The sequence below is a fragment of the Anomaloglossus baeobatrachus genome, chromosome 5 (assembly GCF_048569485.1).
Source record: "Anomaloglossus baeobatrachus isolate aAnoBae1 chromosome 5, aAnoBae1.hap1, whole genome shotgun sequence".
Lineage (NCBI taxonomy): Eukaryota > Metazoa > Chordata > Amphibia > Anura > Aromobatidae > Anomaloglossus > Anomaloglossus baeobatrachus.
The window spans coordinates 234,788,665-234,801,151 of NC_134357.1; the positions used below are offsets into that span (position 1 = coordinate 234,788,665).

Genomic DNA, 12,487 nt, shown 5'->3' on the forward strand with positions numbered 1-12,487 from the left:
TGGGCTTTTTTTTTTTTTTTTTTGTGATGTTTTTTAGTACAGTAGTGGTAGCAAAAGCTTGATTACAGATTCCCTTTCATGAATAGGATGGGAGTTGAATGAAGCAAGAGCTTCATATCGAGTGGCATAGAGATGAACGTGCATCAGAAGATCCGTATTTCAATTTTTTTTCTATAGCTCCCTCTGTACTTTATGGTCAGTTCTGTTCAGTGCCTTTATTATCTCACTAGAAGGTGGCCCGATTCTACGCATCGGGATTCTAGAATTTACATATTGTGTAGTTCATGTATGATTTTTGTTATATATATATATATATATATATGTAGAAATCTGCTGAGTTTTGGGGTGCCAGTTAATCGTAATTAACAAGAACTACTGGATCTTTAAAAGGGGATTTATTACAAATAGGGAATTTACAATGACATACATAAGGAAAACCTAACTAAGGGAAAGGGTACAATGAAAGGGGAAAGGTATTGGGAGAGGGTGGTGGAAGATGGGAAGTGGATAGACTGACTAGCTTGGTAGGATACCTTTATATCAGACACACAATCACACATGGCCCATACAGTGCCCATCCCTGTAACACCTCCACATATTAGTAGCATCCAATCAGGTCACAGTCTTTTGAGTTGTCCAGGAACGTGCATATGGCTGTTGATGTCAATGCTCTCCTGAAGGTGGCTCTCCGAGGTCAATTTGTTAAAGGATTAAGAGGAGTCTTGACAAACCTGTGGATCCTGTGGATAGTGTCCTGGTATGTAGCAAAGGTCTTTCATATCACAAAGCCTGAGGACAGATTTACACTCCATTCAGGTTGGAGACCTGATGTCCATCTCCAGTACAATGGCTTGTATTCCACTTGAACAAGGGATTGTTTACCAATATCCATTTTAATAGGATATAAACAGGACATTCAATTCATGAATACCACAGGTGTTGTGTATCTTCCAAGAGGCTAAAGGCACCATGTTCAATTCACGTGAAGATGCAACCTTTATCATGTTGATAGGACAAAGGTCAGTTCATCACAGAACACACAATGGCCTTCTTCCCTCTTCAATGGCCATGAAACTCTTCACTGTACATGGCCGATTCTTTTGATGTACAGTCCTGGTAATATTGGTAGCTGATAATTATAATAATAATAATAATTTTATTCATTTATATAGCGCTATTAATTCCATAGCACTTTACATACATTGGCAACACTGTCCCCATTGGGGCTCACAATCTAGAGTCCCTATCTGTATGTCTTTGGAATGTGGGAGGAAACCGGAGTACCCGGAGGAAACCCACGCAAACACGGGGAGAACATACAAACTCCTTGCAGATGGTGTCCTTGGTGGGATTTGAACCCAGGACCCCAGCGCTGCAAGACTGCAGTGCTAGCCACTGAGCCACCGTGCCGCCCATAGATAGATACAATATGGAGTCCAGTAATTCGTTATGATACATACATTGTCCATGTTGGCTTCCAACAATATATATATATATATATATATATATATAATATATATATGTATATGTATGTGTGTGTGTGTGTGTGTGTGTGTATATATATATATATATATATATATGTTGTCTGTAGTTACCAAGTGTTTGTGTAGGGCGCTGTACATGTTCTGGGTGTTGTCTGGGTGTGACGGGGGGTGAGAGCGGTGTTGTATGTGTGTTGCGTGTGTTGCGTTGTTTGTGGAGCGCTGTGTGTCTGTCGCGTTGTGTGTGTGTGTGTGTGTTGCACGGTTTGTGTGTTTTGGGGAGAGGTATGTTTTGTGCAATGTGTGTGTTGTGCGGTATGTGCGTATATTTGTGTGTGCCGCGGTGTTTGTGTGTTGGGTGTTGTGTGTGTGTGCAGCGTTGTCTGTGTAGGGCAGTTGTTTGTGGTTCCCAGTGTGTGTGTGTGTGGTGTGTTGTGCAGTGCGCGCGGGTGTCTGTGTGTGTGTGTGTTGGGGGGAGGTGGGCACTTCCCATCGTGCTCCATCCCCCATGCAGCGCACTCCCCATCGTGCTCCATCCCCTATGCTGCGCACCCCCCATCGTGCTCCATCTCCCATGCTGTGCACTCCCAAACGTGCTCCATCCACCATGCTGCGCACTCCCAAACGTGCTCCATCCGCTATGCTGCGCACTCCCAAACGTGCTCCATCCGCCATACTCCGCACTCCCCATCGTGCTCCATCCCCCATGCAGCGCACTCCCCATCGTGCTCCATCCCCTATGCTGCGCACCCACCATCGTGCTCCATCCGCCATGCTGCGCACTCCCAAACGTGCTCCATCCGCCATGCTGCGCACTCCCAAACGTGCTCCATCCGCCATGCTGCGCACTCCCAAACGTGCTCCATCCGCCATGTTGCGCACTCTCAAACGTGCTCCATCCGCCATGCTGCGCACTCCCAAACGTGGTCCATCCGCCATGCTGCGCACTCCCAAACGTGCTCCATCCGCCATGCTGCGCACTCCCAAACGTGGTCCATCCGCCATGCTGCGCACTCCCAAACGTGCTCCATCCGCCATGCTGCGCACTCCCAAACGTGCTCCATCCGCCATGCTGCACACTCCCAAACGTGCTCCATCCCCCATGCTGCGCACCCCCCATCATGCTCCATCCCCCATGCTGCACCAGCATCAGCCTCTCTATCCGCAGCATCAGCCTCTCTACCCGCAGCATCAGCCTCTCTCCTCCCAGCATCAGCCTCTCTGTCCCCAGCATCAGCCTCTCTGTCCCCAGCATCAGCCTCTCTGTCCCCAGCATCAGCCTCTCTGTCCCCAGCATCAGCCTCTCTGTCCCCAGCATCAGCCTCTCTGTCCCCAGCATCAGCCTCTCTCATCCCAGCATCAGCCTCTCTGTCCCCAGCATCAGCCTCTCTGTCCCCAGCATCAGCCTCTCTGTCCCCAGCATCAGCCTCTCTGTCCCCAGCATCAGCCTCTCTGTCCCCAGCATCAGCTTCTCTCATCCCAGCATCAGCCTTTCTCCTCCCAGCATCAGGCTTTTCTGTCCCTAGCATCAGCCTCTCTCCTCCCAGCATCAGCCTCTCTCCTCCCAGCATCAGCCTCTCTCCTCCCAGCATCAGCCTTTTCTGTCCCCAGCATCAGCCTCTCTCCTCCCAGCCTACCCCAGCCTCAGCCTCCCCCAGCATCAGCCTCTCTCCTCCCAGCATCAGCCTCTCTCCTCCCAGCCTACCCCAGCCTCAGCCTCCCCCAGCATCAGCCTCTCTCCTCCCAGCATCAGCCTCTCTCCTCCCAGCATCAGCCTCTCTCCTCCCAGGCTCCTCCAGCACGCCGTGCTCCTCTGCCGACACTCACAGATCCGATCGCATACACTCACACACACCCACACACACCCAATCGCATACACTCACACACACCCGATCGCATACACTCACACACACACACACATTGACGATATTGCACATACGCGCTCATACTCACAACATCCGGAGATACCACATGCTTCTGGCCATGTGATCCTCCGGCAGGTCCTGGAAGCTCACCGCACAGTATCGCCGCCGAGAAGCAAGCGATATCCCAGGATGTTGTGAGTATGTGGATGCGATGTGATATGTGTGTGTGATGTGTGTGTATGTGTGTGTGTGTGTGTGTGCTGTTATGTGTGTGCGTGTGTGTATGTTCCGCCGCTGCAAGACCTTGATGTGTGGATGCGATGTGATGTGTGTGTGATGTGTGTGTGAGAGTGAGTGTGATCTGATGTGTGTGTGTGTGTGTATTTTCCGCCGCTGCAGGACCTTGATGCGCTGGTAACTATGCTACCATGGTTACCAGCATATCTCGTCCCCCCGCTCGCACGGGAGCCCACACCAGCATACGCCGGCCAGCCCCAGCAATGCGAGGGTATGTGTCGGCTGGTTTGGCGGCGTACGCTGATGTGGGCTCCCAGGGGTACAGTACTCACCTGGTAGTCATGGCTCCGTGACCGTGTCGGTTCGGGGAATGCGTGGGGGGGCGGGGCCAGAGCTAGCGTGCATTGCGTGAGGGGGGCGGGGCGTGGCCGAGTTGCCAATGCCTGCAGGGTGCCGGGGCGAGAGGCCAATCTGTGGGGGGGCGGAGCCTGGGCGAGCGGCCGGCCAATCCGTGTGGGGGCGCAGCCTGGGCGAGCGGCCAATCCGTGCGGGGGGCGGGGCCATGGCGAGCCCAGCGGCCAATCAGCTTTGTGTCACCGTAAGGACACAATTTTGGAGCAAGACAGACAGACAGACAGACAGAATAAGGCAATTATATATATACATGGTTCCAGAAAAAATGCTGTATTTGAATATGTGAGTAGGAAGAAAACCGCACCACGAGAATACTTTAAACGTGCTAAGTCAGAAAAGAAAATCTATAATTTGTGTGGAAACGCTGAGTAAATCGGGTGGGCAATCTTATTAGTCTGTTTTTGTAATAGCAAGAACCAATTGATTTAAATTTCTAAGTTGTTTTTTTTTTTGTGTTTTAACTTCCGGGCCTTTTACCTGTTCCTATCCGTCTAGCAGACTTGGACAACAAGGGGACTGCAAGCGGTGGCCCACAGGCCGCTCATTGTGGCTGCCTTCCCCACCTCGTTTCAATATCTCGATTTCACCCACAGGTTTCTCCATCCCCTAAGGACATAATACTCTGTATGGGGGGCTCTGGGGTCTAATATGCTGCCTTGGGGAGCTGTGGGGGCTGTAGACATGATTCATGCTGCATGTGGTTGGACAAACATAAATCTAGTGACTGGTTCCCTTTAGGTAATTCTGTAATCTTCAGAAGACTGTAGGAATCCTTAATCCATTCTTGGCAGTGGCACTTTTTATGTTTGTTTCTCCCACCTCTTCTTTCAACACCTGTAACTGTTGATATAGCCATTTTTTTTTGCATGACAATTTGTAGTTTTGAATGACACGCCATTCACCTTACACTAGGACTGTAGGAATACTGAATGCGTGACACGTTCACTTTACACTAGGACTGTAGGAATACTGAATGCGTGACACGTTCACCTTACACTAGGGCTGTAGGAATACTGAATGCCTGACACGTTCACCTTACACTAGGGCTGTAGGAATGCTGAATGCCTGACACGTTCACTTTACACTAGGACTGTAGGAATACTGAATGCGTGACACGTTCACCTTACACTAGGACTGTAGGAATACTGAATGCCTGACACATTCACCTTACACTAGGACTGTAGGAATGCTGAATGCCTGACACGTTCACTTTACACTAGGGCTGTAGGAATACTGAATGCCTGACACGTTCACCTTACACTAGGGCTGTAGGAATATTGAATGCCTGACACGTTCACTTTACACTAGGACTGTAGGAATGCTGAATGCCTGACACGTTCACTTTACACTAGGGCTGTAGGAATGCTGAATGCCTGACACGTTCACCTTACACTAGGACTGTAGGAATGCTGAATGCCTGACACGTTCACTTTACACTAGGGCTGGAGGAATACTGAATGCCTGACACGTTCACCTTACACTAGGGCTGGAGGAATACTGAATGCCTGACACGTTCACTTTACACTAGGACTGAAGGAATACTGAATGCCTGACACGTTCATTTTACACTACGGCTGTAGGAATACTGAATGCCTGACACGTTCACCTTACACTAGGACTGTAGGAATACTGAATGCCTGACACATTCACTTTACACTAGGACTGTAGGAATGCTGAATGCCTGACACGTTCACCTTACACTAAAACTGTAGGAATACTGAATGCCTGACACGTTCACTTTACACTAGGGCTGTAGGAATGCTGAATGCCTGACACGTTCACTTTACACTAGGGCTGTAGGAATACTGAATGCCTGACACGTTCACTTTACACTACGGCTGTAGGAATGCTGAATGCCTGACACGTTCACTTTACACTAGGACTGTAGGAATGCTGAATGCCTGACACGTTCACTTTAGACCCCTTTCACACGTCAGTGATTCTGGTACGTTTGTGCTTTTTTTAAAACGTACCAGAATCACTGACATACGCAGACACCTTATAATGAATGGGTCTGCTCACACGTCAGTGATTTTTCACTGCACGTGTCTCCGTGCGGCGTACCCGCGTGTGCGTGATTGCCACACGGAGACATGTCCATTTTTTTTCTGGCATCACTGATGTTCCACGGACCACGCATTGGTGTGGTCCGTGAAACACGTGCCAGAAAAAAACGTACTTTTAAAATAAAAATCATTTTTACTCACCCGGCGTCCAGCGATGTCCTCTGCAGTCCGTTCTGCTTGCTGCTTCTGAGCCGACTCATTATTGTCGCACATATTCATTATGCGCGACACAGCCGACCCGGAAGCAGCTGCTGCGGGGGTCAATGCCGGCCGGATGCTGCACCGCGGGAGCGATCAGCACCATGGACAGCGGGAGCGCGCACAGGTGAGTTGTTTTCTAAGTGCAATCACGGACCACGGAGAACGGAGCCCGGATTGCACTTAGACAACCCACGTGTGCCGTGAATCACGGCACACGCAGGGACATGTGCGTGTTTTACACGCCAGTGAAAAACGTCACTGTTTTTCACTGACGTGTGAAACGGGCCTTACGCTAGGGCTGTAGGAATGCTGAATGCCTGACACGTTCACTTTACACTACGGCTGTAGGAATGCTTAATGCCTGACACGTTCACTTTACACTAGGGCTGGAGGAATACTGAATGCCTGACACGTTTACCTTACACTAGGGCTGTAGGAATGCTGAATGCCTGACACGTTCACCTTACACTAGGACTGTAGGAATGCTGAATGCCTGACACGTTCACCTTACACTAGGGCTGTAGGAATGCTGAATGCCTGACACGTTCACTTTACACTAGGGCTGTAGGAATGCTGAATGCCTGACACGTTCACTTTACACTAGGGCTGTAGGAATGCTGAATGCCTGACACGTTCACTTTACACTAGGGCTGTAGGAATACTGAATGCGTGACACGTTCACCTTACACTAGGACTGTAGGAATACTGAATGCCTGACACATTCACTTTACACTAGGGCTGTAGGAATACTGAATGCCTGACACGTTCACTTTACACTAGGACTGAAGGAATACTGAATGCCTGACACGTTCACGTTACACTAGGGCTGTAGGAATGCTGAATGCCTGACACGTTCACTTTACACTAGGGCTGTAGGAATGCTGAATGCCTGACACGTTCACTTTACACTAGGGCTGTAGGAATGCTGAATGCCTGACACGTTCACCTTACACTAGGACTGTAGGAATACTGAATGTCTGACACGTTCACTTTACACTAGGGCTGTAGGAATGCTGAATGCCTGACACGTTCACTTTACACTAGGACTGTAGGAATGCTGAATGCCTGACACGTTCACCTTACACTAGGACTGTAGGAATGCTGAATGCCTGACACGTTCACCTTACACTAGGACTGTAGGAATGCTGAATGCGTGACACGTTCACCTTACACTAGGGCTGTAGGAATACTGAATGCCTGACACGTTCACCTTACACTAGGACTGTAGGAATGCTGAATGCGTGACACGTTCACCTTACACTAGGACTGTAGGAATGCTGAATGCCTGACACGTTCACTTTACACTAGGACTGTAGGAATACTGAATGCGTGACACGTTCACTTTACACTAGGACTGTAGGAATACTGAATGCCTGACACGTTCACTTTACACTAGGGCTGTAGGAATGCTGAATGCCTGACACGTTCACCTTACACTAGGACTGTAGGAATGCTGAATGCCTGACACGTTCACTTTACACTAGGGCTGTAGGAATGATGAATGCCTGACACGTTCACTTTACACTAGGGCTGTAGGAATGATGAATGCCTGACACGTTCACTTTACACTAGGACTGTAGGAATACTGAATTCTTTCCAACCAGACCAATGTTTGTACAGAAAAATTATTTATCCATCGATGCAGGCCAGTTTTTTTCTTTGTTGATCTGTAACTTGTTTTAATGGGATACATACAGTGGGTACGGAAAGTATTCAGACCCTTTTTAAATTTTTCACTCTTTGTTTCATTGCAGACATTTGGTAAATTCAAAAAAGTTCATTTTTTTCTCATTAATGTACACTCTGCACCCCATCTTGACAGAAAAAAACATGTAGACATTTTGCAAATTTATTAAACAAGAAAAACTGAAATATTTTTCCACCTTGAAATCATGGATACTTTCATATAAGAGTAGTTTGGGTTTTTTTTTGTTTTTTTTGACAGCTTGTGGGATCAAGATGAAATATCCTGAGGGTCATCAGTGCTGGTCATTTAGGATGGTTGAAGAGAGGAGAAATAACACTGGCTTGATATTGAATCTAACTTTGGAGATTATATACCTGTTGACTGGAGAGGTGAGAATTTCCATACATACTTAAATGACATCATAAATAACCATCTTTATCCATCAATGGTATGGCAATATTTTTCTTTACAAAGAACATTATCCTGCATGACTGGTTAATTTATCATTCATGCCCCCCTCCAATTGGTAATGTTATTAAACGCTCAACACTCTGAAAACCCTCCCAAAATGAAGATACTTGCACTTGAAGAGGTTTACAATCTTGCATTGAATTTGATCTTAATAAGTTCAGATTATTTTCTTTTTGATTGCCAGAAATATGGACCAGTGAAGAAGTCCAGTAAAATGATCACACCTATTTGGGAATCGTATGGGTCAGAGGGATTGAACAAAAGTCAAGAAAGAAGTGAATGGCAGAAGATCCAAGACCTCGCTAACCAGATTATTGGTCTGCTGACTGGAGAGGTGATCACACTAAGAATGTTAGATCATTACATAGTAGGCCATGAGATGTGTCTGCATAATGATATTATCGTTCCCATGTCAGGTACCCATAAGGTGTCAGGACTTCACGGTCTATTTCTCCATGGAGGAGTGGGAGTATGTAGAAGAACACAAGGATCTGTACAAGGACGTCATGATGGAGAACTGCCAACACCTTAGGTCATCAGGTAGGAGGAGACTTTTCTTTATCGTAAGCAATAGCGCTATTTTGATGAATTCCTGGAGCTAAAGGTTTAAGCTGGCAATATATTAACCCTTTAATGCAATGTCATGTATATATCCATCATGATCTGGAGCAGTAATGTGGCTCCTTCTGTCAGACCATCCACACCCCCACAGCACGATTTGAAGAGTGCCGCAATAAGAGGCCTAACATACTGTAGGTCTTCAGGTCTGCCATATATTTCAGCCTATCCGATCCTGTATAAGGCAGGGCTTCATAGGCTACCTGTCCTTCAAGCACCATACGGATAAAGTAGTGTTGTGAATTATTAATGCAGTCATAATATTTCATGTTTTCCGTTCCCTGGAAAACTAATAAAAAATTGTAAAAAAAAAAAAAGATTTTTAAGTGTTTAAAAAAAGTGAAAAACGCCCTCCCCAAATTCCCAGTTTTCAATGAAAAAGCAATTATTTTAATATGGAAATAAAAAAGCATAGCTTAAAAAGTCACATTTAGCATCACTGCATCTGTAATGACATGTACTTTAACTTAAGTTCCCGCGATGCTCCGGCTTCAAGCTCCACAGGGCACTGAATATTCAATGAGTATAATGAGCGGGGGTCAGGAACAGGAGGTAGCAGAGCCAGAGACTGTATCGCTGGATACAGGTAAATATAGAAAATATTTTTATTAAAAAGACACGTGTTTGCTTCGGTACGTGTTACACTAATGTCTCACGGATCACATCAGTGTGCGGTACGTGTGACACCCCTGCTGCTGGAGAAAAAACGGACATGTCTCAGTGTGTGCGTGCAGGCTCATGAGAGGTCACACGGACCGTGTGAAAACACGGCCGTGTGAGTACTAGTATAGAATAACATGGGTACGTGTGGCATCCGTGTAAAAAAAAAATGGGTATCACACGTACCTAAAACACGGACGTCTGAAACCAGCCTAAACCTTATTCTCACCTGTCCTCCGTTCCCGCGGTGCCTTCAGCTTCTTCAGGCAGACTGCAGGCCCATAGACGCGATAGCGTCCTGTACATGGGGCCACCGCCACTATCACTTTACTGCAGTTGAATTCTTTGCGGTGCCGTAAAGCATTAAACTGCAGTAAAGCGCTGGCAGCGGCCCCGTGTACAGGACGCGATCATGGATCTATGGGCCTGCGGTCCGCAAGAAGCACTCCTCCATGATCGCATCCCATACACGGGGCCGCTGCTGTCAGCGCTTTTATATGCAGTTGAATGCTTTACGGCACCGCAAATCACTCAACTGCAGTAAAGCCATGGGACAAAAAGGGAAGCACATATATTATATAGAGTCATTACACACAGTGATCTATTTCAAGTGTTTATTTCTTTTATTGTTGAGGATTATGGCTTACAGCCAATGAAAACCCAAACGTCATTATCTCAGAAAATTAGTGTATTATATAAGATCAACTGAAAAAATGATTTTTAAACTCAGAAATGTTGGCGCCTACTGAAAAGTCTGTGCAGTAAATGCACTTAATACTTGGTCATGGCTCCTTTTGCATGAATTACTGCATCAATGCGACGTGGCATGGAGGAGATCAGCCTGTGGCACTGCTGAGGTGTTATGGAAGCTCAGATTGCTTTGATAGCAGCCTTCAGCTCGTCTGCATTGTTGGGTCTGGTGTCGCTCATCTTCCTCTTGACCATACCCTATAGATTCTCTATGGGCTGAGGGTCAGGTGAATTTGCTGCCCAATCAAGTACAGTGATACTGTGGTTATTAAACCAGGTATTGGTACTTTTGGCAGTCTGGACAGGTGCCAAGTCCTGCTGAAAAATTAAATTTCCATCTCCATAAAGCTTTGTCAGCAGAGGGAAGCATGAAGTGCTCTAAAATGTCCTGGTAGACGGTGTGGAGACACGGGGCTCAGTGGGTGCTCTCGTCCACTAAAACCCGCCGCCTTTAGAAAGACAGCATGGCTCAGGGCTCATCCCAACTGAACGCCGGCCTCCTTAACCGTGGCCGTAAAACTACTCAGACAACACAGGGTGATGGAACCACAATAATTAGACTTTATTGGATCCCCAAACAATTAACGGCACATAACACATAACCAGCAAAACACACAAATGTAACAGGCAACAGAGTCTCACCCTTCCGCTGGCTCACCAGGGATTTAGAATGTCCATGCCTCAGAGGTTCCAGGGCTATTTACTCCAATCCAGCAGCACCCCGCTTTTGGCGGGCACCCACCAAGAAAGGAATAATGCCAGATTTAGGAAGCTGTGTGAGGTCTGCAAAGTCTGTAACAGGTGACTGAACTGTCCCAACCTGAGTGTCCTCCTTAGGTAACCCTGGTATGATGTTACAATCCTGGCAGCCGGAGTCGAAATCCCTAGGCTGTGGATATGGTCTCCAACCGGAACCGGAGTCCCTAGATTGAAGCCATAAGATATGCTGATCCTATAGTCAGCTCCAAAGAGCTTAGACTGGATCCATCAGCATCCATCAACAAAAAAACCCTGGTGGCTTAAAGAAATCCCTTTTATAGCCACAGCCTTCCACTTGGATACACTGCGTCCTCATCGATTGGTTGGACAAGATCACCTCTCCCATTGGATGAATCTCAAGCTGCATGGACAATGTTCATCCAAATGATGTCTACAGAAAGACTGAGGATATCTACATGGAGTCTGCAAGTCACAGACTCGACAATGGCTACTAAGGTAATTTACATTAGATTAGCAATACACAACTACAATACAATGAATGCTCCGAAGGGTCTGGTCCCAAACAATAGTTAAGCAAACATGAGTTACCACACAGTAGAACAATACGTCTGGCTGAATGTTAAGAAACTTTAACTCATGAGAGTCCATGTCGTCACATTCCTCCCCCTTCTTAATATTAGCCAGACATGATAGGCTTCCGATCATCCTTCTCCTCTTGACGGCATTGTCCTTTTTAATGGTGAGGTCAGCAACAGAGGCTCGCGTCTATACACCTCCCCCTGATTACCTTCCCCAGGTTGAGCAGCCATATTGCGGACAAGCACTAAGGTGGGGTCCATGAGTTGGGCTTGCATACATTTCTTATTATCAATCTTCCCCCAGTCAATAGCCACAGTGTGGTTAGGCTTACTCACGGTTCTTGGCTCAGAAGTGGATGCTGGAGACTGGGAATGTGAATTATCCTTGGAAAAGATGTTAGAAAGATCCACATCAGGGTCCTGCTTGGCTTGGAAGTGGGTGATGGCTGCTTCAAACTGACTGGATAGTCCTTGTCCTAGGTCATTCTCCAAAATGACTGGTGTGAGCAGGTAATCCCCAAGCCCCTCTTTCACTTCCCTCTGAGTGGTATCCGAAACAACAGGCTTGGTGGGGCCATCTATGAACCCCACTTCAACTTCCTCCTGGCTAGTCCCCGAAATAACAGGTGTGGGGAGGCTGTCCATAAACTCCATATGGACCTCTTCCTGGTCAGACCCCAAAGTAACTGGTGTGGGGACGGTGTCCATAAGCTCCACATCAGCCTTGCTCTGGTCAGTC

At 47.2% G+C, this 12,487-nt stretch overlaps 1 protein-coding gene across 1 annotated transcript in view; it reads left to right on the top strand.

Moving 5' to 3' along the window:
- The window catches only part of LOC142312712 (uncharacterized), a 167,417-nt gene that overhangs the window by 70,393 nt on the left and 84,537 nt on the right, over nucleotides 1-12,487 (top strand). Inside the window, exons 10-12 of the mRNA XM_075351700.1 lie at nucleotides 8,210-8,340; nucleotides 8,607-8,756; nucleotides 8,839-8,962. Coding sequence (XP_075207815.1) covers nucleotides 8,210-8,340; nucleotides 8,607-8,756; nucleotides 8,839-8,962 — 405 coding nt within the window. The remainder of the gene's footprint in view (nucleotides 1-8,209; nucleotides 8,341-8,606; nucleotides 8,757-8,838; nucleotides 8,963-12,487) is intronic.